The 27812-nt window shown below is 55.0% G+C and overlaps 1 protein-coding gene across 1 annotated transcript; it reads right to left on the bottom strand.

The window, feature by feature from the left end:
- Nucleotides 1–223: 223 nt before the first annotated feature.
- On the bottom strand, nucleotides 224–23598 carry GGT7 (gamma-glutamyltransferase 7). The gene is made up of 15 exons (XM_054218835.1): nucleotides 23391–23598; nucleotides 20081–20307; nucleotides 18521–18672; nucleotides 17424–17538; nucleotides 16805–16872; nucleotides 16059–16132; nucleotides 15406–15599; nucleotides 12996–13083; nucleotides 12120–12247; nucleotides 9923–10011; nucleotides 7699–7851; nucleotides 7071–7188; nucleotides 6209–6346; nucleotides 5167–5266; nucleotides 224–3231 (listed from the first exon to the last, which is right to left on the bottom strand). The coding sequence occupies exons 1-15, from the start codon at nucleotides 23575–23577 to the stop codon at nucleotides 3068–3070; spliced, it is 1995 nt and encodes a 664-aa protein (XP_054074810.1). The 5' UTR covers nucleotides 23578–23598; the 3' UTR covers nucleotides 224–3067.
- Nucleotides 23599–27812: the final 4214 nt, after the last annotated feature.

Raw genomic sequence — 27812 nt, 5'->3', positions numbered from 1 at the left:
GCTCAGTGCCGGCGGAGAGCGGTACCGAACGCGAGCGCGAAGCTGCTTGTTGACCGCGCTCAGGAACGGCATCGAGCCTTTGTGGGAAACACTGACAAATGGAGCCAACACTTAACGGCAGAGCCTGTCTCCAGCTTATCCCGCGTGAAAACCCGTGTATGGCGCTGGGAGCAACGCAAACATGGCCAGAGACAAGCTGATCATAATAGTCACATTTGGCAAAGGCAGCTTTTTTTTTATTATTATTTATTTTGTTTTGTTCCTTTAAAAATTTTATTTATTGTTTTTCTCGGCCGCTTTATATTTTGTGTGTCGTGTTCCGAGCTCCTCACTGACACTTCCATGTAAAAGTTTCAGGACAACTTCAGCTTCGGAGCTGTTAGACGTGGGCAATGGCCGGGCTGAAATCAATGCAGTTACTCTGCACGCGCGTCTCCAGAACGTGGCCCTTTATTTCACAACGTCTGTCTCACCCGCACAGAACGGAACGTCGGGTATTTCTTGGTACCACACACTAAACTCATCGGATCTCATCACAACAGATGGACTCAAAGCATCAGAGACGCTGGGCCAATTAGCAGATTAAAGGTTTCCATATCGAACACATCTGTGCTATACTGATGCCATTTTTAAAGAGAGAAAATGGGAATTAATTCCAAATATCTTTACTTCTCTTAGCCATGACCTAGGGGTCTAAGTCCCATCTCCGAATTATTTTAGATTTTCTCTTTTTCCCAACACAGGCCATGATCCAGCAGAGCACTTAGGAACATGCTTTATTTTGAGGTTCTGAATAACCGCTGTGAAATCGTACCTTGGGGCGTGCAAATGTCCTTTTGAATCCAGACCGGAGTCTTTAAGTCCCAAACGAATACACAGGTTCCGGCATCAGAAGCGAGTTGGTGAATTCAGTTAATAAGGAGGAATTTTGCCTTTCGAAGTGTTTTGTGATACTCCATGCAAAATACTGAAGCCGCAATGACGCTTATTTGGCAGCTGTGCTCAGTAAACCTTTGTGCCCGAGGGACAGATCGCTGCTGTGCTGTACCAGAAACCCCCAGATTTCCACCAGTGACATTCAACCACAAAACTGCATCTTTCCCTTCCTGGGAAACCTGAAGAGCTCTGCTCCAAGACACGTAAAGTTTTATGAACGCTCTGACTGCGGGCAGCGACCAACTCTAGTGCTGACGACAGAAAAAGAAGCAAACAAGATTTGACGTCCCTATGGTGAAGAGGGTCCCTTCTTGCCCGACGGGCAGTGTGGTGGCACAGAAGACAACTTCCCGACGACGACATGGTACTTCCCCCCCCCCGTCTCTCAGCTGAGGCCGCTGACGCATTTGTAGCAGAAACTGCCGACCATGCTCCCCTCCGCGAGGGACCTGCCCTGCTCTTCTCACGGGTGGCCGCGCTTCAGCGGAGCGCGAAAGCATTCCCTGCCCTTCCTGGGCGCAAACGTGCGAGGCTTGGCGTAAGGTGCTTTGAGATCCTCCGCTGGCAGGCGGCCAGAACGACTCAGCCCGACGATCCGCTGCGGCGCCCCGACCGCCCCCAAAACTGCCCGCGCGCTCCCCGTGTCGAATGGCAAGGAGCGTTAGAAGGTGCGTTACACCAGACGGGTGTCACGGGGCCCCTCGGGAGGAAGGCTGGGGGGTGACCGGTGTAATCATCAAGGGACAGACCAAGACAACCATAAGCAGACACACATATATAATATGTACAGTGGCCATAGATGCATTTGCACCATGAAGGAAATCACCAAACTTCAGACCACGGAAAATTATCAAATTCCAGGATTTTTTAGTGGCAGGTGTCTGTCTAACTCGCTAGTAAAAAGAGAAGGAAATGTTCAAATATGGGTTGAACGCTGTAGTGTAGCTGTCAGATGCGGTATTATCTCTTCGCTCTATTTCGGACAAGAAAGGCAGAAGTATTCTTATATTTTGCACTACGTTCTGCGAACAGAGAATTATCTCCGTAGCGTTGGGGTTGTTTTGTACCTTTTCTCTCACTCTCTTCAGCTTTTCCAGTAGAGCCACCAGCATCAAAATAAGAAGGTGAAGTGCAGGTGTGAATTTAGTAAGCCCCAAATCCCAAACCTCTCCGTAGGGATTACGCGATTCAGGCTTTTGGAGCAGACTGAGATAAGGCAGTGTAAGGAAAGCCCTGAACCTCCCTAAACACTCTCCGTGTGGTTTTCCGGCCGCGGTCTGTGAATTTTTACAAGTCTGTAGATTTTTATAAGTCTGTGGAGTGCTGCGAAGGTATCTTCGAAAAGTATCTAAGAAAATTAAGCCCGTTACCACTAAGCTGAAATTCACCACGGAGGAGGCTGAACCTCTGTAAGAAAACTGTTGCGGGGTGTGTGTGTGTGTGTGTGTGTGTGTGTTTGTGTGTGTGTGTGTTGTCAGAAGCTGAAAACCGTTGCTCCAGATACAAAAATCAGTGACTCGATTCAAAATATTTACTCCCGAAATTCAAGGTCCGTAGCGATGTGAGAAAAGGAACCAGCTCGGGGGGCTGTGCGCCAGTAAAAACCAGCTGGCCCGTACCGGGTAGGAAAGGACTCCCCGCTATTCCAGCTACAGGCATCTGCAAACACTACATTAGGCTGCATTAATTTTTGGCTTCTACAAGAGTTGAAGCATGAACGTGCGGTAGACGGGGCGATGAAGATGACATCATCAGCTGTTTGGTTTTTTTTTTCCCTTTGCTAACGTTCCTGCGCGCTAAAATTGAAGATGCCGGCTAGCATGGGGCTTTTGAAAAGACTGAAATTATTAGCAAGACTCTGCCAAAAGGGAAGTGTGCTCTCTGCATTCCTGGAACAGGGACCGGGCGATTCAACTAATTCAAAAATAAAAGAGAAACAAAAAATAAATAAGCGAGAGCGCTGCACGTTGGTGCTGCTAACCCCCTCCGGGGTGGGCCTGGCTGGGGGACGCAGAAAGGCTTCTCAGCAGTGTGTGCGCGGGGCTCCTGCCCTGGGATGGGGGGAGAAAGGGCCGTTTCAGAACATGCACGTCACTGGGGGTGATTTGTCTAAGCCTTGTTCTGGGAGGTGCTACAATATCGTGGCTCCGGCAGCATCCACGCTCCTGGGGTCCTTCAGGCCGATGATGAAACTGTTGGTCCTCCTGGCCCCGTGAACTAGGGAGACCACTTTGACTTTATCCACTTGATGGCCCCTGGCTACAAGAAATTCAATATCTTCTTCAGGAAACTCACCTGTAGGGATTTTAAAAGTGGAGTTTGTAAGTGAAACCACTGTTGCCCTTGATGCAAAGCTCGGTCCTAACCCTGCTGGGATCTCCAGTGTGAAGGAACCTGCCTGCAGCCCCTCCAGAAGCCGTCCCAGCCAGGGCGAGCCAAGCGGCCAAGGAGCAAAGGTTGTGCTCTGTGCGGTGGGGGAAAGGAGAGGATCCCGAAGACCGTTTAAAGACGGGGAAGATCCTCCTCTATGGAAAAAGGGGAAAATATGTTGTTGGCTCCTCCTGTAGCTACTCTGCTTACAGAACAGTCCCCGCTCTTAAGAGCTTAGTTACAAATAATAGTAGTAACAGTTATTAGTCAAAATAAGATGCAAAAAACTAACGACAGCAAACCAAGTTGCCAAATGACAAACTCTGCAATAAGCCTTTCCACTTCCCCTTCGCGTATTTCTCAACATTCCAGCCATCTACCTCAGGTTGCTCGCTCTTCTGCGTTCGTTTTGTTTATTTGGTGTCTTTCATTTCTGTAGGAATGGAAGTGCTCGAGGATCGGAAGCTGGGGAGGCAGCCGGACAAACTGAGCAGGCACACAAAACCCCCAGAGTGATTGAAGCTATACGCACTGCAGATATATCGCACGGATCTTGTTGACGGCAAATGTCCAAACCCGCAAATTAGGAACTTTTGAAGCTTTGGATTTGTTTTAATTACATTCTAGTTTCCAAGCCTGCAGGTCACACTCGACCTCTAAAATGGGAAGGCCAAGAAACTTTGGCTATTTTGTGTGAAACGAGAACTAAATGTCACTTGTGGTTCACTCTGGTAAGGTATGGCTTTGTGAAAAATACCAAATAGACCAAGACTTGCAATAACAAGGAGAAGAGCTGGCAGTACGGGCTCCAGAGGGTCAGTATTGATGCTGCATTTCCAGCACTGTCGAGCTAAAAGCCTTGCCGTAAGCCTTGTCTTCTCCCCGGCTGGTGGAGTTGAGGGACAGGGACTGGAAAGTGAAAGACTATCATTTATGGCAGTGGCACTAGGGTGTAGAAGATCTGCTAGGTCTCAGGACCTGTCTGGGTGAAGCTGTGATTGCACACATATTTATTTATCCTCAATGGCACAAGAAGGACATGGATCTGTTGGAGGGGGGCCAGAGGAGGGACACGAAGATGCTCCGAGGGCTGGAGCCCCTCTGCTGTGAGGACAGGCTGAGAGAGTTGGGGGGGTTCAGCCTGGAGGAGAGAAGGCTCCGGGGAGACCTTAGAGCCCCTTCCAGTACCTGAAGGGGGCTACAAGAAAGCTGGGGAGGGGCTGTTTGCAAGGGCATGCAGCGCCAGGACGAGGGACAATGGTTTAAACTCGAGCAGGGCAGGGTTAGATCAGACATTAGGAAGAACTTTCCACTGAGGGTGGTGAGAGACTGGCCCAGGTTGCCCAGAGAGGGGGTGGAGGCCCCATCCCTGGAGACATTCAAGGCCAGGCTGGATGAGGCTCTGAGCAACCTGATCGAGTTGAAGATGTCCCTGCTGAGTGCAGGGGCATTGGACTAGATGGCCTTTAGAGGTTCCTTCCAACCCAACACATTCCATGATTCTGTAACATCAGATCGCCAAAAGGTTTTAAGGACAGGACAAAGCTTTTACCAGGAGGTGAGCCGGGACAGAGGGAGGCTTGGGGAGAAGCACCTGAAAGAGTTTGGAGAGGTGGCCAGGAAGCATTCCCAAGACAAGAGGGAGAGGGCATGGCTCAGCAAGGGCTCCAAGCTTTGAAGAAGCGAGGTTGCCGCTTTTTTTGTCTTCCCCCAAACCCTCTGCACCCACTGGCGATCCTAGAACCCGGTGAGCTGCGCGCTGGGCTGTCGCGCTTCCAGAGCAGCGTGCTAAGAAAATCCCGCTCCTTTTCTAAACGCGCCGGGTTTGTGGGCTGCACGACACCCAGTGGCCATACTCACTGTCAACCTGCAAGGTGTTGGACTGAAGCTGTGGGTGAAGTCGACCAAGTGACAAACTTTCACTCAGATTCTTGTTAAATGTTAAAACATTTACCAAAACCTGCAAGAGAATAAAAGACCCTCAATAATAATAATTAAAAATGAAGCCAACTTCCCGAGCATCCCCCTAATTGGTGGCTCCAACATCTGCAGATGCAGCAGGCAAAGGAGATTTTGAGCTGTTTACCGAACTGCATGAACTAACGCAGGGTTTCACACGTACAGAGGGACCCTTGAAATACGGCCTGGATATTGTTGGTGGAAAAGTGGTACCTTTTCAGGATTTTGTGGGCTTTTTGTCACACAGTTCCTGCTAAATCAGGAGAGTTGTGTGTCTGGAACATGATGTCATCTCTAAATATGCGTTTGTTACAGCCAAAAGCTCAGCACGCGGCTTCTCCAAACAAAGCATTAGGAGGCAATGGCTGGCTTTAGTTTTGCTCTGAAGAACGCCTTCCAAAAGGTAAGGAAAACGGGAGCCAGCTTCAGGTGCGCCTATCTTTTTAGCAACCCCTTGCTGTTGTGCACGCAATCAGGCTAGGCGCAAGTACTTCACCTCATTACAAACCATAAATTCGGAAGAGCTGCCCAACTTATCACAAGTGCTGAGCAGGGAGGAGTTCAGTCGGGAACGCGCAAAAAGGAGCTTTTCATAGGGAAAAGGGCTAAAAGGCTGCCAGCCTCCCGCAATTCTCTGAATGCAAAATGCTCCTTTTTTTTTTTTTTTTTTTTTTTTCCCTAACGATCCTTAAGACGAGCTTTTGAACAGGTATCAGAACGACACAAAACCATTACAGATTTTGCCAAAACGCTTTTCCTCTGGAATGATGAGTGGCGCCACCAGGAAAGGCGCAAGAGAAGTGAACCGGTAGCTCTTAGAGTTTTCAACCCAGCGGCCACCAGTTTCAACACAGCCTGGGACGGGAGGGAAGGGAGGGGACCCTGCTCGGCGCTGAGCTCAGCTGCTGCTCTGAGGGGGCGGGTGCCCGGGCACAGCACTGACCTGAACGATGCTGCTCAGGGCTCTGTCCCCGTTGTTGGCTCCCAGACACAGGTACGTCCCGCACATCCCCTCGGACGGTCTCACAATGGTGGGCAACAGGAAAGACAGGGGCCGCTTCCGAGGCTGAATGAGATTTTGCTGCGGTTGAAGCAAAGACACACCAAAGAGTTTCAACAAGCCGACTAAACCTTTGCCGGCGCTCAAGTTGCGCGGGTTAACTTCTTACTCTTTATGCTCCAGCCAGCAATTGCGCTTGGGTGGCTTTACAAGGCTGACCCCCTCACTGCTACGACAGGGCTCTCTGACGCTGGCGGGCTCCATCCCGTTTCGCGCCACGGCTCTCTTTCACAGAAGTTACACGGAGCCATTCGCCCCCACTTCTGAAGTACCGACCCAGCAAAGCGGGATGGTTTCACAGCACACGGCAAGAAGAAACAAGGCGGCAGCACTGCAAGCCACCAGTACTGGTCTGTAATTGTTTCTTTCTAGGACCTGAAGATTTTTTTTTTTTGCTGCTGTCTGTTGCTTCTAAACCTGCAGAGCAGCGATTTATAAAGAGGGGCCTTAACTCAAGAAAAGGCCAGTTGCTTTGAAGCGCGTTTGGACTGCAGGAAAAATAGGTGGCTGAGATGTGCAGCGTCGTTTGAGGAAACTGCATTGTAATGATAATGGGTGCACACGAAGCCGCCCGTTTACTCTGTTTCAGTGGCTCATAGAATGGAAAAATAGGGGCTTTCTACAGGCTGTTGTCTCTCAGTTATTAATAAGGCATTAAATAGCCTCCCCGTTGTGGAGATGAGAATAAAATTGAAAAAAATCGTACAGACAGCTCAAAAAAAGAATTTGTCATGTCATTCATTACCGGCCTGGGAATGGAGTAGTTCATTGTTTTGTTTTGCCAGGAGAAGTCCAACATCTGGCTGTTCAGGAGGATTCCAGAGGGTGTTATTATGCCACTGCCAAAGGGACGATTTAGAGAACTGAAAAGAAATATGAAGAAATCTCATAAAAATCCTCCCGGAGATTTTTTCGTACACCTTGAGGCTTTCAAGGCACCAATTTTCTGTCCCATCTTGGCTTGATAGAGACTCGTTGGTAATTCTCTAGGGCTGGTTAGATGTGAGGAGTGTAAGGCTCCGGGTACTTCGGAGTAGGTCCCTCCCTGTGTTTAAGGATTCCCCTCTAGGTGATGGATCTATCTCCATGCCTCCATCAGTCCTCAAATTTGGCCATCACCTCTCCTCCAGGGAGCAGATTCAGGCCAATCCAGACCCGTTTCACCGCGAGAGGGCTGTAGGATTGCGCAGCGCAGAGCAACACCAGCTCACCCATCTCCACCCCATCTCCCCCGTTCCTCCTGTTGTAGGACTAACCGGGGCCGAGCAGCCAACCTGCTTCAGGCCTGGTCCCATCTGTCCTGCTGAACCTGCTTTCTTCTCCCTGCTCCCACCCTCTGAGCGCATGATGGAGGGAAGAAGTAAATCCTTTACCTCACGACCGCAACAATGAAGTCATCAGGTCCCATGACAAGGACCTGGCTTGCAGCGGGTCCGCTCTCCGTGGAGAAGTGAGGCATGCGGAGGTCGGACGAGAAGGACTGGGAGTCATTAATCAGCTGGCGCAGGGAATTAGCTTCTGATTTACTTCAGCGATGAGGGAGGGAAAGAGGAAAGAAAGCCGTAAGCCTAGGAAGCCGAACACTGCTTGGCCTCTGGTTGGGGGTACATCTACACAGCTACCGGCGGTGTCTCCCCGAGGGGGCTGGCACCGAGGACAAGGAGCTCCTCCGGTTCACCCCATGGAAGGAGAGAAGATGGCTTAGTCCACACAGGGAGACAACACTGTGGACCTCCCAGGCTCTGTCTACAGCTACTCAGCCCCAATGGACAAGGGGTGGCACCACCCGGCTGAATGCCAGTCCTCCGGGTGGAGGGAAGTCAGCTCCAGCTCTGGCCACCAACCGCGACTGAACCTGGCTCTGAGGTGGGAGGCTGGCTTGAAACCCCAGGCCTCACCTCTCCTGCGTGTCTGGGTGTACCGCAAAGGCACTGAGGCCCCATGGTGGGGAAGGAAGAGCCAGAAACTTGCATGTGTGGTCATGACCACATGTATGGCCATTTTCTGACCTGCTGAGAGGGAATGTGATTGGATGAAGGAGGTGATTGGTGACAGCCAACATGGCTTCACCAAAGGCAAATAGTGCCTGAGAAATCTGGTGGCCTTTTACGATGTTGCCACAGCATTGGTAGATAAGGGGAGAGCAACCGACGTCATCTACCTGGACTTATGCAAAGTGTTTGACACCGTCCTGCATGACATCCTGGTCTCTAAATTGGAAAAGCATGGATTTGATGGATGGACCACTCGGTGGATAAGGAACTGGCTAAGTGGACGCACTCAAAGGGTTGCCGTCAACAGCTCAATGTCCAAGTGGAAACCAGTGACGAGTGGCGTTCCTCAGGGGTGAGTACTAGGACCGGTGCTGTTTAACATCTTTGTCGGTGATGTGGGCAGTGGGATTGAGTGCACCCCCAGCAAGTTTGTCAACGACACAAAGCTGTGTGGCGCAGTCAACACACTGGCGGGAAGGGATGCCATCCAGAGGGACCTGGATGAGCTAGAGAGGTGGGCCTGTGTGAACCTCATGAAATTCAACCAGGCCAAGTGCAAGGTCCTGCACCTGGGTCACGGCAATCCCAGGCACAAATACAGGTTGGGCAGAGAATGGCTTGAGAGCAGCCCTGAGGAGAAGGACTTGGGGGTGCTGGTGGATGAGAAGCTCAACGTGAGCCGGCAATGTGTGCTCACAGCCCAGAAGGCCAACCGCATCCTGGGCTGCATCAAAAGAAGCGTGGCCAGCAGGGCGAGGGAGGGGATTCTGCCCCTCTGCTCCGCTCTGGGGAGACCCCACCTGCAGTACTGTGTCCAGCTCTGGAGCCCTCAGCACAAGAGGGACATGGACCTGTTGGAATGGGGCCAGCAGAGGGCCACGAAGATGCTCCGAGGGCTGGAGCCCCTCTGCTGTGAGGACAGGCTGAGAGAGTTGGGGGGGTTCAGCCTGGAGAAGAGAAGGCTCCGGGGAGACCTTATAGCGGCCTTCCAGTACCTGAAGGGGGCTACAGGAGAGATGGGGAGGGACTCTGGATCAGGGGGTGTGATGATAGGACAAGAGGTAATGGTTTTAAACTGGAAGAAGGGAGATTTAGATTAGATATCAGGAAGAAATTCTTCACTGTGAGGGTGGTGAGCCCCTGGCCCAGGTTGCCCAGGGAGGTTGTGGCTGCCCCATCCCTGGAGGGGTTGAAGGCCAGGCTGGATGAGGCTTTGAGCAGCTTGGTCTAGTGGGAGGTGTCCCTGCCCAGGGCAGGGGGTGGCACTGGATGATCTTTAAGGTCCCTTCCAATCCGAACCATTCTGTGATTCTATGAATATTTAGAGGGGTGAGAAAGTGGGAGGAACCCTCAACATCAAGCTGGTTCCAGGAAACGTCTGTGTGAGGACATCCCACAACCCATCCCCAGAGCCCCATGGTATCAGTTGTGATCCTTGTGGAAGAGTGAGCCCTAGGAGGACACTCAAGGATTGATCTTTCCTCAGTAAAATAGAGGTAGAAAAATCTCAGGTTTCCCTGTGCACTGAAAAAAGCAAATCCAGGAACAATATCCAAACCACACATCTTGCAACTGTCACCATGCCTGTCAGCTTCAGACCTACCTCACCATGCCTTCTGCAGTGTGAGTGACGGACACATCATCAGATGGGTCTCCCAGGTTGCTAGCCAGACTCAGGGCTATTTTTAACGTCTAAATTGAACACACAAAGAAAGAAAGAGAAAAGAAAAAAAAAAAAAAGAAAAACATTTAGGTGGCCAAACAAGAAGATGTATCTGATCTCCTGGCTTGTTGGCTAAAGGCCTTGAAGAAAAGTGTCTAAAAGCCTGGTTCTGGTAATACCTCAGTGCCAAGGGCTGCCACACATGGGTATGGGGACAGAAGGGCACCAGTCTGGCATGGCAAACTGTGTGCTGGGGGACCCAAGCGTGACCAGCAGTGTTTGTAGGAGGTGGAACATGCCTGGCAGGAGCTGATCAGCCGGCTCAGCCCAGCTCAGCGGTCCAGCTGCATTGCCAGCTGGCACGCAGGGTCACCAGGACGCCACTTGCTTTCTGTTTCCATTCCTCAGTGGTCACCACAACAGCAGAGACGACACGGAATCCCAGTGGGACAGTGGGTCCTGGCTCGCTGTTGCCTCTGGACCGCAGCTCCACTGGCACGGCACCACTGCCGAGCAGAAACGAGCTATTCTGCTCACCAGCTGCTACCCATGTTCCTACTCGTAAGTCATCGAAAGCGTTTGAACAGAAAGCATTAGTCCCGGCACACCTAAGGCAACGATGGTTTAAAAAGGGGAAGGGATCTGGTTTCTCATACATGCAGAATCCTGCCTAAGCCAGCCCGTTAAAAATGGGAAAAGAAGATGCCATTTCAAGAGACACAGTTTATCCAGCGCTGGGGTTAGAGAGCGTAGCCAGAGGGCAGCCACAAGGAGAAATGTGCTCTTCAATCAAGCCAGCTTGTGCCTAGCAGAAACGCACTGGACTTTCAGCTCGCAGGTCATGCCATTTTCATTCAAGATTCAAGACAGTACATTACCCTGCAGGTAGACAGCCAGACGTGACTTCTGTTTCGATATGTGCCACGCATTGACAACTTCTCCTGAAGTGTCATCATTTATCTTCTGATGTACACTGTAGAACACGATTTAACTTCTGGAGAAGGTGGCATTTCCATGACGCAGTCTCCTGACCACCATACCATACGGAGGATGTACAAGAGGCTCGGTGGCCAGGGAAGAGCTCTGCTGAAACAAGCAGACCACGTCCGCCCCACAGGCACAGGTCAAGGCTATCTTGGTCATGGCTGTCCCACGGCTGGACTATCTGGTGCTGACCTGCCACTGAATCTCAACCATGTGTTCAGCTGTGTGATCCCACATAATCAGGGTTACGCACCTTCTGAAGTGACTGCCCTTTATTTGGAGGTTGCTGTTCCTCAGCAACGGGTGAAACTCTTGGCCTGGCGCAAACACAGAGCAAACGGATTCATCCAAAGCTTCCTGAAGAGAGCTCAAAAATAACTCAGGTGAGTCAATCTTCTCTGCCTCTGCACAGGCCTAGCAGCGTGTTGTGGCATTTTTGATGAGAGGCAATGGCTTCCAAGCACCTGCTGCCCTGTCTGCTACAAGGACGTGGTTACATCCTTGCTTAAAATTCCCAACTCGTAACACCCAGCCGTGGATCCGCTAAGCACCTAAGAACAGAACTCTGCTCACCGAGCAGGAAGCTGAGCACATGCTTCACTTCCTGGGAAGCTGCAAAGATTTGGTAGGGCTGACAGCCCTGAATACTGGAAAAATCAAGATCTGCACCACTGAGATCATGAAGTTGGCTAAAATGGAATGATTTAAAAATATATATATGAAGTGTTGGGTCAGTTTTCCTCGTCATTGACACGTACAGGTTTTTGCTTGCAGCATCACAGTGCTGACACTCCTTGCAGTGCCCTGGTACGGCCAGGGCCACTGGAGCGTCAGACATGGAGGAAACAGATGGGCCCACCCTCAGCCGCTGTGGGGTCGTCCTGAAGAGATGCTCGCATACAGGAAATGGGCAAAAGCCACAGTTTGTTCTTCTGACAAAAGCTCTGCCTAAGCAAGAAAGAGCTCAGCTGAGCAGGAGGCTCCGGCATCTGCACCTACCTGAGGCACAGCACAGCCCAGGTTTACACCTCAGCAGTCTATTTGCTCATTCTCCTCTGGGAATTACCTACAAACGTCTTCGTACAACCAAGGAACATACAAATTCTTCTCTAGCAGCACAAGAAATTCAGCCAAACGTCGACCCTCCTCTTACCTCTGCCATCCAGTGCAACACATTCCCCCTGGATACTTGACTTGTGATGTTAAAGCCCTCAAGGATGTTCAGCGCCGTCATCAGAGCAGGACCTGCATGTGGAGGTGGGGGACTGAAAACAAGGTGACCTGTGAAAGGAAGAAGAGAGGAATGAAGCTGCTTTTGTCAGATGCTGCCCAGTTAAAATGCCTTCCCATTATCTGCTGTCCTTGAGCACAGGGAAACCTTTCCAGATTTCAGGGGAAATAACGGAAAGCAACATGATTTGAAAAGGATTTCCCAAAACATTCTTGTGTCTTTCTGGGTTGTTTTTTTTTTCATGATGGATGAAGGAAGCCCTAATAGGGATGAATTTTTTTACATCGTCTGAAATTCGGTTCTTCTTGGTTGGCCGGTTGGTTCCTGGACCACAGTACGGAAGAATGGAGATAAAATGGGTTTGCAACATTACAGCTATACGGAGGGTAAATCTAGGGATTTCTAGAAAAGAATGACATTTTGGAAACTTTTTGCATAAAGTAATTTTGTATCCCTTGTAGATCACTCTTGGGAACTGTCTTCAGACGAAGGCGCTAGCCTATGGTCCAGCTCCCATCTAGACATTGCATCCGTATGCGAACCTGTTGCACCTTTACCCTCTAACGCTCCCAAAATACCATCGGTCGCTACCAAGGGAAAACCAGGCCCATTCCAAAGTGCTGAAAACCACCTCCTGAACTGCCTGCGATGCCTCAGTGTCAGCAGGCAATAGCTGGGAACTCCCTGCAGGCACCTCAGCGCAGCTTTGATTTCAACTCTTGCTAAATACCGTTGCTGCCTCTTGCCCGGCGAAGCAAAGTTTTAACTGGAGCTGCGTGGCATGGGTCAGGCGCTTACCTCGATAGACCGTGTGGACAGGATTCTCCACCGTGACACTGTAATTGCTGAAGTCTTCCTCCACCAAGACTCCTCCGTAGTTGTGGACCTGCGTAGGAGAGCAAAGCAGCACAGACTGAGATAGCTGGGTCAAGGCCTTCTGCGTTCCTCGTGGTGGCCCAGGCGAAGACGCACCACACTGTCAAACAAAAACCATTGAGACTCCCACGCCAAGTGCCAGGTTCCTCAGGACGCCCTGAAAAATCTGTGCTTTGATGGCCCTGGTGGCCTGGCTCACCAAACACCACCACCGCTGAAGGCTCTGCAGCTCACCTCCGAAAGCTCACCCACCCCCATGGGTGCTCTGAAGATGTTCTGCCTACCCGTGGGGATGGGGACTGGCACCGCCTCGCAGCCTTCTCTCCCCTGGGTGGCAAGGGTGACTGCGTTAAAGGTTATGAAGCATTTGAATACTGCCAGGATAAAAGATATAAATGGATCCAGAATAGAAGGAACCTGGTTGTAGCAGGTCGCCATCACTAGAAATCTTCAGCATACAATTCCCACCCTACTTTGAATTATTTCAGGTGAGAGTGGGTCTGCTGTACCCGTGGTCTTTCTGTAAGACTCTCCTAGAGGTGCAATTTATTGGGCTTGGTAATTTTCCTGAACACAGTGAAGATGGCTAATTCCTTCCGCGGAGGTCTTTTATGGCTGAGTCACGATGGAGATGAGGTGGGACCATCATAACTGTACTCTGCTGACCTTAAAATCTCAGTCAGTGTACAGGTGCTGCTGGGCCAACTCTTTCCTTCCACCCGGGAGAAGCCACACGCCCTAGTGAGAGGTTCTGCTGGGGTGAGCTCCTGCTGAGTCCTCTGGATTTCCATCCAAACGATAACCTGTGCATGCTCTGGTTTCTAAACCAGCCGGCTAACTTGGCAAGAAGGTCCTTCTCAAAGGTCCTTTCCAACCATGAAGATTCTATGATTCTGTGATAAGAAAACTCCTTCTCTGCCAGAAACGGATGAATCACCAGAGCAGGAAAGCTAATGCAGGGCACATTGTGGGGGCCAGCGCGTCAAACCACCCCAAAGCTGCAAAAGAAGATGTAGCCCCTGCTCGAATGCCTGCCCCCTTCCCAAAGCGGTGGCAGAGAACAGGCCAGGCTGAACCCAACAGCAGAGGTGAGCAGGGAGGTGCCCGTGCCAGGAGCTGGCTTCCTGGAGCGCGGCCACGGAAAGCCCGGGAGAAGCAGCGGGGAGCGGGGCAGGAGGAGCCTGACAGCACAGAAAGGGGAGAAGCCCTGCTCAGCCACACACTGCCCCCACCATCTCAAATTCCCCAGAGAGCGCTTTTTTTGCACCCGTGCCTTCCCATCGCAGGATGGAAACAAAGGGTAGGCTGTTTTGGAGCTTTACTGGATTTCACCACATTGATGCCCTCCCTTTGCTGGAACGATAGGCACTGCGGGAAGCCATCGCTTTGCTCCGCAACCACAGCACGCTTGATCCCAGAGCTTGCCAGGGTCTTCGGTGTTGCAACCCCGGGCCTTGCTCCTCCGTAGAGAGTTTGTGCTTCCCTGCGGCAGCCCTCAGGTCAGGGGAATGGGGTGACAAACCTGGGTTTAGCTGTGGAGATGCACCACAAGCTCGGGACTTTTCCCGTTTCTCGTTCTCCACCTCTGCCGTGGTCCGGATGAACGGCAGGAGAAGATTTCCAAGCACTGACCTCGCAAATGTTTAGGGCTTGAGCTGAATGAGCCCATTGCAGATTACTGCCGAGATGATGAAGGTGCATCACTTGCACCGTGGTGGTAGGGAAGAATGGTGCCACCAACCACCCTGGCTGCAGCTACACAGGTATCAAAGTTCTGGGTTTTTTTTTACCAGCGTAATTACTTTGTTGTTGCTATTTTTTCCAGAGGACCTCTAACAACAGGAGTTAAACTAGGGCAACCCGAAGTGGGACCAAGCCTGTCTGATCCTCTGCTCACAAGCTCACAGTTTTATTTTTAAACCGTCTTCCTGGAGTCTATATCTTACGGCCCCATTGACAACAAAAATTCGCTTCTCAACAGTGGGGCACCTCCCGTTATGGGGGGAAAAAGGGGTTGTCACTAATGCTAACACAGCCCAGAGAGGGTCTCGAAACTGAGATAATTTTTTTGCCTTCGAAAAACCAGTCTGTCCCGGTTATAGAGTGAAAATTCTCTAGGCTGTGGAAGTGACCTCTGCGTCACCTACTCCACTGCAGTGACAGGGTCAGGAAAGAAAAAGGAGGCTCCATGGATTTGTCCCCATCATTGCGCTGACACTTGGCTATGGCTTATCTCCAGGTTGTCACCTTAAGCAGGTGACGTGGGCGGGCGGCACCCCCAGCCGACTGTGCCGTGCCGTCTTGCGTAGAGATAGGGACAGGCATGGCTCACCTCGGAGATTATCTCCTGGGTCACGTTCCCGCTGTAGAAAGCTGACGCCCCTTCTGCACCCACCAGCTCCAGGACGGCCGCGAGGTCCAGGCGCCTGACCAACATGCCAGGCAGCAGGGGCTGGCCGTCCGGCAGGAAGATCTCCCGAAATTTGTCGGAGTAATTCAGGTCCTTCACTTCACTTACGGCTTCAGCTGCGGGCAAGAAGAGGAAGGACATCCAGAAAAGGCAGGGTGCAGGAACGCACCGGGGACCCAGAGTCGCTGTGCACCTGGCGGGGATGCTGGGGACTTGCTGCTGCCTCCTGCCCTATTCCAAAACTAGAGGTGGGCTGGATTGTGCACCCATCGGAGCTGGGAAGGAAACCCAAAGAAGCCCCAGCGCCCTTCCCCGGCTGGCCCTGGACGGCTGCCCAGCGTGGGCTGCTCTGACCTGTCCCTGACCAGCCCTGGGAAAGGGCTCCAGCGTCGCCGCCACCGCACCCTCCCCTTGCAGACTGTGGCTCACACCTTGCTCAGCTCCCAGCACCATCCATCTCCAGGTCCAAGGAGCCCTAATTTCCCATGAATAACCACCTCCATCCTGGCTGCCTCGCACCCGAGCGCAGTGGCCGGTGTGCTCCTCCATGCTGAGCAGCCACCCTTGGTACTCACCCAAATCGTGGGTGACATTAAACCCATCCTGGGCGACACCGGCCGCGAGGCCCAGCAGCTCGGACCATGGGAGTCTGCCAAAGGAGAAAGGACAAGGAGAAACGTGCCCTGGAGAGGGGCAGCAGGGCAGGGTGGTGGGGAGCAAGCACTGGGCTCGGCTTTGTGGTCAGGGGCCTCCTGAAAGACCAGGCTGTGGGGCCAGCGGTGGCCAGAAGGAGCACTGAGCTTTCACTGGGTTGTTTCTTTTCGGCAGGATCGTCTCAGAGCTCCACAACATGCACCAGAGAGGAAGGTCAGGGCAAGGAGAGGGGAAGGGGCGTCTGTGGAGCAAAATCTCAAGGCAGGCCCCAGCCCCGAGCAAGTCATTCAGATCCCCCCCCTTGCTGTCCCAACAGGGCATCAAGGACAGCCACACTCCTTAGGGTCCACTAAAGAGAGAATGAAATTGCACAGACGTGCACGAAAATGTTCTGCACCTGTTTCTAAGAGAACATTTATTGTCCCCATTTTTAGCCAAAATTTCACTTTGCAGAAAGCCTGACCGAACCGAATTCTTTCATTTGTTGAATGAAGTACCAAAAAATGAGCATATTTTTCAACGCGAGCCTCCAAGCACCCCTCAGCTAACCGTTCCGACTGGTGGCCCGAGAGCATGGTCTGATAGCGGGGGGTCGTGTGCTCCCAGCTGCCGTGTGGGGACCCTAGGGCACAGCACGAGGACAGCCCATGCCAGCCTCCTGTCTTACCTCCCGTGTAACTGGTGCGCCTGGTGCATTCCTTTTATCATGCCTGGCACCCCCACGAGCAGACCTGGCTGTAGAATAAGAAGGACAAAAAGGAAGAGTAGTCTCCTTCCCGTGCGGACATGGGACACGGTCCCCAATTGCAAATCAAGGAGATGCGAGTCATGGTCACGTGGAAAGTGTCTGCATGGTCTTTAAGAGAGGGGAAGACATCTGTAGCAACACACCAAATCAGGGGACGAAAGTTTTTGGAAGGAAAGAGGCAAATTCAATCCGGGTCTTAACCCGGTTTGGTCAGGAGAAGTAACTCAGCAGAACAACACGGGATTGCGCCCTTTGCTGGGACTCTCGTTCTCCTGGCTCCCCACTCCCAGAGGGACGTGCCTCTTTACTCCCCGAGCCCTGCAGGCTCCAGGCATTTTGGGTCTGCCAAAGAAGTATTTTGCCTGGATTCCCCATGTTTGGGGAGATCATGGGGCCCAGGATCTCCCACGGTGGGAGAGGCCTCCTGTCACTTCCCCAGGCATCTCCTCCTTGGCCCGAGAGTTGCGGGGAGAGGACAGCTGGAGATATCCGTCAGCTACAGCCCGGGACGGGTTGGCCAAGGGACACTGGTCCTCACCTTGGTGTCCTTCTGCAGGTCCCCCTCCAGCGGGATGCCCAGGGGAGCCACCTCGCGGAAGTCGATCACCCAGCTCCTGTTCTTCCGGATGTCGTGGACCAGCATCACCCCACCCCTGCAAGCGAGACGGGGGTCACAGCAAGGCATCGGCTGTCCCTGCAACAGCCGCTGCCGTAAAGCTAAAACAAAGAGTTCAGGTGCCACCGGGACCGGGGCCAGCCCGGCCATGACGAGGCCATCGTAGCAGGTCACCAGCCCCAGCAGTGACCCAGGGCTGGCCAGCGGCGCCGGGGGACGCTGCTGCCCTTCCCCAGGGAGCAGCTCAGGATGATGGAGCTCAGGCCAGCGCAGGACGTAGGCAGTCCCCGTGCTGAGCCTGCAGCGAGGCCAGATCAATCCCTGCCAGCCTGGCTAGAGGGCTGCTGGCTCTGTTCCGCTTCTGGGCTGGGACTGTCTGGGATTTTCTTTCTAATCCAAGCAGTTTTGCAACAAAACAGGGGTTTTGCTTACAGCAGCAAGCCAAGGTGCAGCCTGGAGAAGCTATCAGGTGGCAGCGTTTTATGCAACGCTGCCGAGACCTCCTGCAGAGCTGAGAGCACCAGGCTCAGGTGGATGCCACCCTGGGCAGGAGGGCTGGGGGGGAGGCCACCCCTTCATGGCCGTGTGTCCCCTGGCCGCTGCCTGGAGCTGGGCTCGGACCTCAGCCTCCTGTTGCAGCAGGAGCGGAGCTTATGGAGGTCCATCTCTGAAAGCACTGGATGGAGCCCAGGGTGTTGCAAGCTCCTGGCACACTCGCAGAAGGGCCCGTCAGGCTGTGGTCGCTTTTTGAACCCTCTCAAACCTGAGACTTGGGCTTTCCTGGCAGCCACGCAGCTTTTCCCTCCCTGGGGGTCTCTGCCCCTCACTATCGGCTCAGCGCACAAGAAGGGTCCCCGTCCCTGTGAGGACGTGGACACATCCACTGCCTGATGTCAGAGACCCGGTACCACACGCTGGGACGCAGGCTGCCATGAGGGCACGTCTCAGCTGGTTGGGAAACAACCGAGGCTGGAGGACAATTGCAGACGACAGCACGGGGGTGAGCGACTGACACTTACCCGCCAATCCCCGACGTGTGGGGGTTGACAATTCCCGCGCAGAGGGCCGAGGCGATGGCCGCGTCTACTGAGGAGCCCTGCTTGTTGAGCACCTCTATGCCCAGGGCCGTGCAGCGGGCAGCATCTGTGACCACGGCGCCGCGGTGGAAGATCTGCCAGAAGAGGAGAGCGGTTGTACCCAGGGAGGGGTGGTGGGGCCACCCAGGTCCTCACTCAGCTCGCTGGGACCCAAAGCGTGAGGCCAGCGCCGAGGCTGTGGCTGATTTGCATTTGCAGGCGCCTCCAAACGCGGGTGGGAGTAATACGTCCCTTGGCATGTCCCTGCACCAGGGCAGCTGTGGCCACTCTGCACGTAGCCATGGCCATCAGCTCAGCCAGCTGTCACCAGTAGACGTGCTGAGCTGGTGGGCCGTGTCTCACCCTGTCCTCCACAACCCCCGAGCGGGGCTGGACTAATCCTGCAGAGCAGCGGGTGACACCGTGCTGTCGCTGTGCTGCAGCCACGCGACCACTGGAAATAGGAATATAGCCGCAAAGGATGCAGCATCCCCCCAAGCGCCACGGCTCGTTCTCATCCTTCCCTGGGGCCAGCACCAGCGTTCACGCAGCGACAGGGAGTTTTAAAAGGTTCATTTTAACCCTGTGGTGTAAAACGCTGCATCTCAGCATGAGCCAGAGCGGCCCTGGGAGCTGCGAGGACAGCAGGGCCATGGCAGGCTGGCGGGCAGGACTGGCCCTTCCAGCGGTGCCTCGGAAGGGGCTGCGTTGCGCACCCTCCCTCCAGCACTGCACCCCAGCCAGCCGCGGGGCCAAGCCGCTCCGCTCCCAACGGCCACATTTTGCACGCCACTGAGAGCAATAAATTAAAAAAAAAAAAACCCAAATCTGTTTCACGTGGACTTGCAGGCAGCTCTGCCCTTCTGGGCGGCACGTGGAGAAGACGATGGTGACTACAGGCTGCCCCTTGGCCCTTCTCAGCCTGCCCTGCTTGGCAGGAGATGTTCTGCAGGAAGGTATGACCCCACGGCCACGCTGCCTTTGCTTTGCGATTCAGCACCGTCTGTGGAAGGGAGTAGCAGGAGGTTCAGCTCTGTTTTCAGCTATTCCCCTGCTTGGTCCCGGATGGATCCTTCCAGACATCAGCCTGCGCATACAGATCCATAAAACCATCTCCAAGTGGAGATGTAGGAAAGATGCCTACTGCTTTAACTAAGGATTGCTTTCTGACAGCATTCTCGTCTGGCTCAAGTCACAGCGGGACACGTGGCAGTGGGGCTGCCCGTTTTCCCCTCGGCAGCACCCCCAAACCTGCCGGGCACAGCAAGGCAGGCACTGAGAGCCCAGCTCGCCTCTCTGAGCACAACCCCCAGCTGCAGGAAAAAGCTTCCAGGACAATTTGGGGTGGAATTGCAGGAAGAGGCTCAGCACCCAGGGTCCCGCTGGCACCGGCCGGGGCTCACTAGCACTTATCCCGCTAAACCGCTGGCAAAGAGGAAAGTTAGGGAGCTGCTCCTATTTTTAGACCCAAAGCCCGACTGCAAAGCCACTGTTTTGTCTTACCTGAGGGTCCCCAAAATAGATCTGCATGATGAGGGCCACCGTGACCCCCGTGGCAAAGGTCAGGCAGGCGGTGATGATGACAGTCAGCCCATCCTGCCGGCAGCTGCAGTCTCCAGAGAAAGGGTCCTTGCTGGTCTCCCGGAGAGGGGACACGTCCTGGCTGCCCATCTCTGATGAGGACGAGGGCAGGCGCTGGAGACGCGCGGACTTCAGGAAGGAGTCCGGGTCTTTGTGGGCAGCAGGGAGAAAACAAGCGTTAGTTATGGAGCAACTCGGGGCTCTTATTGCAGTGTTTACCCAGCGCTAACATTACACCGTGCCCCTTCCAGCAAAGCTATTACCTTCCCTATTGATTCCAGCTCGCAAGAGACTCTCTGGCTCAGATGCTGTTCTGGGTCATTTTACTGATCCCTTCCCTTAGCTCTAGTTATTCCAACTTGACTTTCCTGGAGATTAAGAGGGGCAAACCCCCCTGAATTTTGCTCCATTTCAATCCATTCATCAGTCTCCAGTTACTGCTCCCTTTGAATGGGTTCTTAACACAGCACTGACTTGCAAACAGGCCTCTGAAGTGCAGCAGGAGAGGAGAAGAGGAAGTTAAGATATGAAGAAGAAAAATCCAGCAGCCTTATTTGGAGCTACGCTTGAGCTAAAGCACCTGAGCAAGAGAGAGGAGAAGCAAAACGTGTGGCCAGGGCACAGGAAATACTTCTACAGAAGCACGGCAAAGCTGGGGCAGAGAGGAGCAAACCTGCAAACTAGAGGGGCCTCGGGGCGTCCGCCCGCTCTGATGGCAGGAAAGGCTCTGCTTTGACTTCTCGCTTCCTCCGGCTGACGAGGCCCACTGTGAAATCGAGCCGCTCGCCGAACACCCAGCTCTGAGACGGCCAGCGCAATGGGGCAGGGTTTTGCCGGCCATCCGCCGGATGGCAAACGGTGCTCAGCAGGATGAAAAAGTCTCTTTTGCTCTGAAAAGATGCCTTCAATCTCCGCTCGCGTCGGCTGCTGCCTTTGCGGTGGGGAGGACGCTGGCTGAGGGTGCCCTCACGGGCACACGGACCTGCTCGTACAGGGGGACTGGGGGCCAAATGGGACCCAGAGGCTCAGCGCAACATCCAGGGCTCCTGGATGAATTTTTTCGGAGGCTGCCGAAAGCCCGCAGGGCTGCGGTGCCCTGCGTATCTGCGGCGCGAAGAGGAGCACTGAGTGGAAAAGACAAGCTGAGAAGCTTGTCCCTCCGCTCAGGGGACGTTTCCTGGGTTTGGGGTAAGTGAGCAGGAAACCCTGCATCCCCCGTCACCCTGCCATGCCTCTCCTCCGCTCTGGCAGGCAGCATCTCCCTGGGGACTGCCAGCCCTGTCCTTGCCATGATATTAAAAAGACTTCCTGGGTGCAGCTGTCCTGGGGCCAGGTGTGGAGTTAGTTTTAATTTCAGCGATGCTGCAACCAGGAGTAACCCCACCCCCACCCCCCCAAGCCAGGGAATCCCCTGAGGGTGAATTTAATCTCATTCCTGCTGTGGTGATTTAGGAGGGCGGCTGGGAAAGGCCCAGCTTTCCTGGCCTGTGCCCCTGGAGCACACACAGAGCCCCTCACTGGCGCATCTGGTCTGAGCGAGCCGGGCCTGCAGCCTGCGGGCAGGGTGGGAGGGCAATGGGCTGGGGGGGCGATGGGCTGGGGCGCCTCCGGAGGGGGCCACGACCGGCCTGGCAGGGGACACCACTGGGGAGGGATGTCACATACAACCCCTGGCACCCCTACAAGCAGGGCACCCGCCCCACCAGTGGGGAAATGATGAGGAGCGAGCTGGGCTCCTCCGCCTGACCCCCCCCGGCTGCTGTTCCTCTGCTCTGCTCCTGGAGTGCTGGTGACAGGCCAGCCCAGCACGAGAGGACACGAACATCCAGGGAGCAAGCATGGGAGAGGACACGAACATCCAGGGAGCAAGCATGGGAGAGGACAGACGTCCCTTCATTCTCTGCCACGGACATTCCAAATGGCCTTGGTCAAGTCGCTTATTCTCTGTGGCCACTGGTGCTGCACCGGGACAGCAGGGCCGTGGTTTGGGGACAGGAGCGGCTGGAAGGGGTCAGAGGGAACACAGAGGGAAAAGAGCAGCCTGCGAGGCCAACACACAGGTGCCCATCCCACCACCAACATCCACGCTTGAAAGAGAAGCCGCCAAAGCCTACTTGGCTTCTGTGGGGGCTGTGAAGGACATGTGGCTTCATGGGGGAACCAGCACTTTGGGGGACCAGGGCCACCTCAGCTCTGGAGCTGCTGCGGAGGGGACAGCAGAGACTGGAGCCGCTCACGGGCTCCGGCAGGCACTGCAGTGTGGGACCATTCATCCTCTGGGGGCCTGTCCACAGCATCGACAGCACAGCAGGGGCTTCCTCCTTTTAGTGAGATCGGGGTGGTAGAAACCAAAGGTTTGGGATCCCTCCCTGCCGATCCGGCAGATAACATGCCACGGAGAAGTACAGTTGTGCAACACACGCGCAGCGTCCCCGTGGCAGGAGATCAGCAGCTCCCCAGCCACCCCAGAGCGGGCACCCGGCGAGACCGAGACCCCGCGCCCGGCCAGGTGCCGGGGCCCAGCCGCAAGTGCATCGAGCTCTGCCCGTGTTCCGCCCGCGAGACGAGGCCTCCTGCTCCGGGAAGAGCTGTTCCCGCACACCTTCCCCCCAACAGCGCGGGATGGCACCAGACGGGAACGGGTGCTCCACCCGGGGGTGACAGCAGGACGGGGCAGGGGACAAGGGGCGCACGGGGCCGGCTCAAACATGGGCGCGGGGTTTGGGGGCCGACGGGGCAGAGACCCACCCGCGGGGTGTGAAGCTGCCCCAGGGACGGCGGGACACGTCGCTTGGAGAAACACGACGTGGGGGAGGGAAAAAACAACCAACCAACTCGTTCCTCTGAGCTACTGAGAGGGAAGAAATCAATTAAAAACAGGCAAAGGGTTTTCTCAAGGATCACAGGACCCCCTGACTTTATTACAGCCGCGCACCGGGACCGACAGCTCCGGGCCAACCCCTGGGACCTCTGGCTACCTGCCGTGCCCGCAAGGCACACGGGGGGCCGGGGGACAGGAGGACGCGGGGCCCGGCGACCCCCGCTCCCTGCGTGGGGCCGGGGGAGGGAGCCCCTGGGCCGGGCCGAGGGCCCGCAGCGTCGGGGAGGGCGGTTCGGGGGGACCCCGGGCCGGGCCTGCCGGAGGCTGCGGGCGGGGCGGAGCGGGGCCCGAGGGGCCGGCGGGGGCCGGGGGCATGCGGGGCCGCGGGCGGGCTCGGCCGCCGCCCCTCACCCGTGTCCTGCTCGCCCAGGAACGCGTCCTCCTCCTTCCGGGCGCGGAGGCCGCCCTCGGCCGCGCCGCCCGCCTCCTCCTCGGGCAGCCGGGGGAAGCTGGTGATGCTCATGTAGTCCACGGGCGAACCGGCGGCCAGGGCCCGCTGCCGGCCGCCCCCCGCCTCCGCCGGCACCGGCACCGCCATCGCCGCCGAGCCGCCGGAAGGGGCCGGGCCGACCGGGGCCGCCTCGCGGCTCCTCCCCGCGGCGGGGCCCTGAGGGGGCGGTGGCAGCTGAGGGCCGGGGCGGCCGTTGAGGGGCGGTGCCGAGGCCCCGCGGGCCCGCCCGAAGCCGGGAGCTTCGGCCCGGCCCCGGCCCGGCTGCGGGCGTTGGCCGGGGGTGGCAGGCGCGGGGCTCGGGACGGAGGAGACGGGCCGCCCCGGGCTGGGCTCCAGCCGGTGGAGCCCTGCGGGGTGAGCTCCCCCTCGCCCCCGGCTCCACACGGTGGGTCAGAGCCGGTGGTGGGGACGGGGGGATGAGCCCTGGCCCCCCTGTGAGCAGGGGCGTCTTCGTTCTGGGCCGAGCCTCCAGGGTAATGGATCAGAGATTCCTTAGTCCTGTCTCCAGGAGGCTGGAAGGGGTTTCCAAGGGACATGCACATACTTTGTCTCATCCGTGCGAACCTCATGAAGTCCAACCAGGCCAAGTGCAAGGTCCTGCACATGGGTCATGGCCATTCCAGGCAGCAATACAGGTTGGGCGGAGAATGGCTTGAGAGCAGCCCTGAGGAGAATGACTTGGGGGTGCTGGTGGATGAGAAGCTCAACATGAGCCGGCAATGTGTGCTCACAGCCCAGAAAGCCAACCGCATCCTGGGCTGCATCACGAGCAGCGTGGCCAGCAGGGCGAGGGAGGGGATTCTGCCCCTCTGCTCTGCTCTTGTGAGACCCCACCTGCAGTGCTGTGTCCAGCTCTGGAGCCCTCAGCACAAGAAGGACATGGACCTGTTGGAAGGGGGCCAGAGGAGGGCCGCAAAGATGATCCGAGGGCTGGAGCCCCTCTGCCGTGAGGACAGGCTGAGAGAGTTGGGGGGGTTCAGCCTGGAGAAGAGAAGGCTCCGGGTAGAGCTTAGAGCCCCTTCCAGTACCTGAAGGGGCTCCAGGAGAGATGGGGAGGGACTCTGGATCAGGGAGTGTAATGATAGGACAAGGGGTAACGGTTTCAAACTGAAAGAGAGGAGATTTAGATTGGATATTAGGAAGAAATTCTTTGCTGTGAGGGTGGTGAGCCCCTGGCCCAGGGTGCCCAGAGAAGCTGTGGCTGCCCCATCCCTGGAGGGGTTCAAGGCCAGGTTGGACGGGGCTTGGAGCAGCCTGGGCTGGTGGGAGGTGTCCCTGCCCAGGGCAGGGAGGTGGAACGAGGTGGTATTTAAGGTCCCTTCCAACTCCAACCATTCTATGATTCTATGATCACTTATTCAGGCCAACCTCTATCAGGGAAGCTCGCTCGCTGCCGTTTCACCCGTTACCACAGTGGTAAGGGAGTTCCAGCACCTCGTGGGACACTGTCATCAAGAGACACCATGACATTGCCCCGGAGCAGCCTGGTGGGCTCTCTCTCACAGCCATCTTGGCCTTCCAACATGGACGTCTGGAGACAAGAGCTGGAGACCACAGCACAATGGGTTTTGGTCGGTGTTGGAGGTGAAGCTGGCCGGTCTCAGCCCTGGCACCGTCGGCTCTTGCTGCTGCTGGCCCCCACAGCACCAACACGTGTGTTGGGGCGAGTTGAGGCTGGCTGGCAGCATGGCCGGCACGAAGCCAGGGGTACAGGCACAGCCCAAACTGGGGCAAACCTGAGCTGTGGTTACCAACAGCTCCCATTTGGCAGAGTTTTGATTGAAATACCTACAGCAGGGGGGGCTTGGTTTGCATGGCCATTTCTGAAATCAAACAGGCTGAAACATTTCATTTTCCCCCTACACTTATTTCAGAAGTTGGCCTAAAAACCACCAATAAAATAACTGGAAGATGAAAGAAGTTGTTTCATTCTGGGCTGAGCAAAATGCTTCAGGTTTGTGTGAATTACTTCCCCCACGACGACACTGTCCCCTCCTCCTCAGCTTGGCACACACGCTTGGCTGTTTGGCTGCCAGATCTGAAAAATCCATCCTCTGCCCTGATCTGTCCTGGACATCTGTTGTTTTGGGAGATGGAGCATGTTGAGTGCTGGGCTGTTTGGCTCTGGGAAGTCACCTGAGAGGTACGTGTCCTACTTTAGCATCTTCCAAGGAGCCAAATAATGCCCCCTGCTCTTCCTTGCGTGAGCAGCTCCACTAGTCCCCTAACATGGGGAGATGTAAACCTTCCTTTGCTCTGGCAGCGGCAAGGTTTTGCTAATGCTCTCCAGCAGCCTGAGGACATGATGGGCACTGCCAGTTATTAACTAAATAGCCACGATAATTTGGAAAGTTTGGCTTTTGCACGCCAGTCTCAGCCTGCTCCGTTTTCAGCCATTTCTTCACCCTTCCCATCCCCAGCATTTGGAGGTCCCTTCCCCACCAAAGCAGCTCCTCCAAGGCCAGGAGCTTTGTGCATACTGCATCTTCCTCCACCCATTTGCCTGGCAGAGTATTAGCAGATATCCTTGAAATGAAACGCCTTAGGAAGCGTGGGCAAGGGACACCGCTGTCCCAGAAGGTCTCGGCAAACACTGTCCCCAGTTGTCAGATATACATGTCACTTAGCAGTGCTCAAAGGCAAAGCTTTACGTCCCGCTGCTTGGGATTTCAAGACCCCGCTTGCCCCAGACCAACCCAGCCTCTACTACTCCTGTGTTTCTGGCAAACCAAGCCCAATCAGCTCCGCCACCTTCAGGCGACTGAATCCCAGCAACTCTGAGCACGGCCTTCGCAAGCTTGGAAATGAAGCTGGGGTAATGCAGGGGTGATGACACCGCCACGGAGGGGACAGAGGCTCCTCAGTGGTGCGCTCCCAGCACCAACAGGCACCGTTGGCTTTACAGCCACCCCAAGCACTGTTAAAGACAAGTGACATCACCAACATTCCCTTGCTGGACCAAAACCACAGGTAACAACTTTACATCATTCTGCATGTTCAGCCGTCCCCGCTGCGGAGCCACCCCGCGGCGGGCAGCGGCTTTTCCAGCTGGGGTCTGACGACTGATGTTGCCAAGACACAAGATGCCCAGCCGCACAACCACCTCTCGACACCTCTTAGCACACCTTTGCACCCACGCCGTTTTTTCCCTTTAACGCCAAAAATACCTTGAATTAAAGTTTTAATGGATATTACGCTTGAAGCCCAAGAAAGACCACAAGAAACTTCTCTGCTGGTTCCATGCTTGCTCGTCTCCTCACAATGAAGTTAGGCCAGAAAATATCTCACTCTCCTTCCTGCAGGGGACTGGCTTCTTTTTGGTAAAAGCAAAGTGATGTTCCTCCAGGTCTGCAGCTGGCAGTGAGCTTCACAGAGCCTGCAGGCAGCACAGCCTCTCCTCTGCACTGTCACGTAGACCCCATAGGGATGCAGCCTCCTGGTGGAACCATCTCCCGACAGCTGTGGCTGCCGCAGCTCAGCTCTCCAGCACAGGAAAGATATTTTTCTCCCTTGTCACTGCTCCATGGTAGCACAGAACCCCCCACCAGCCATGGGTTTAGTCACCCGCCCTTCGAGGAGAGGAGAGTGCAGAGCAATCCTGCTCATTGTGCCAATACCAAAACTGCCGAGGACAGAGGTGCTGCCCAAGCCCCTGTTCCCCCCAGTGCAGTCCCTCCTCCTGTCAGCTGCTGCTCTTCTGTGCTCCTACCACTCAACTTTCATGCTCTTTGTTAGACCATCCCTGTGTCAATCTCTCACACCTCTGCAAAAACCCCTTGTTTTTACAGTGATCATCATTGTAAGATGCTCTGCTCCGTTCTACAGGCTGACACATCCCTTTGAGCTTCTTAAAATTAATCTCATTTCTTCGGAGGCAGACACCATAGCTGTAGTGACCAGCACTGGGGATACCTGCTTCTAGCCATTGAGGCACCCCTTAAAACAGAAACCTTAAGAGATTAAAAGCTTTCAGCTGAGCAACTGCAATCACTAATTTAGTTACCAGGAGCCTTGAGGAGATCCGGACACCAATGTCTCTTCCACACGGTCATGATCATCCTCAACAGCGGATCCTCCTCAACTCAAGGTTCTGTCTCAGATTCCAGCCACTAGAATGGTAGAGAACTGCAAAGATCGAGAAACTCAGCTGGTGGGACTGCAGGCAAGCGAGGAATAAAGCAAAGGGGCAGGTAAGCAACTCCCCGGCTCTTCAGTCTTTCACTCTGCACATTTTACAGCGGGGCTTGAAGCCCTGCTCTGGACCGGTCTTGGGCGCTCTGCAGCGCAGCAGTGGCTCTGCCACGATTGCGTGTCGCAGGGCA

This window comes from Rissa tridactyla, chromosome 12, assembly GCF_028500815.1.
Source record: "Rissa tridactyla isolate bRisTri1 chromosome 12, bRisTri1.patW.cur.20221130, whole genome shotgun sequence".
Taxonomy (NCBI): Eukaryota; Metazoa; Chordata; class Aves; order Charadriiformes; family Laridae; genus Rissa; species Rissa tridactyla.
The sequence above is the reverse complement of the archived record's forward strand: the minus strand, read 5'-3'. Positions and strand labels throughout refer to the sequence as shown.

Coding starts and splice junctions, on each gene's coding strand:
- GGT7 (XM_054218835.1), bottom strand. CDS start 23,577: ATGGCGGTGCCGGTGCCGGCGGAGGCGGGGGGCGGCCGGCAGCGGGCC. Junction 13,084..15,405: donor CCCAGGAGATAATCTCCGAG/GTGAGCCATGCC, acceptor TCTCCTACGCAG/GTCCACAACTACGGAGGAGT. Junction 7,189..7,698: donor TTCATTGTTGCGGTCGTGAG/GTAAAGGATTTA, acceptor ATTTCTTTTCAG/TTCTCTAAATCGTCCCTTTG.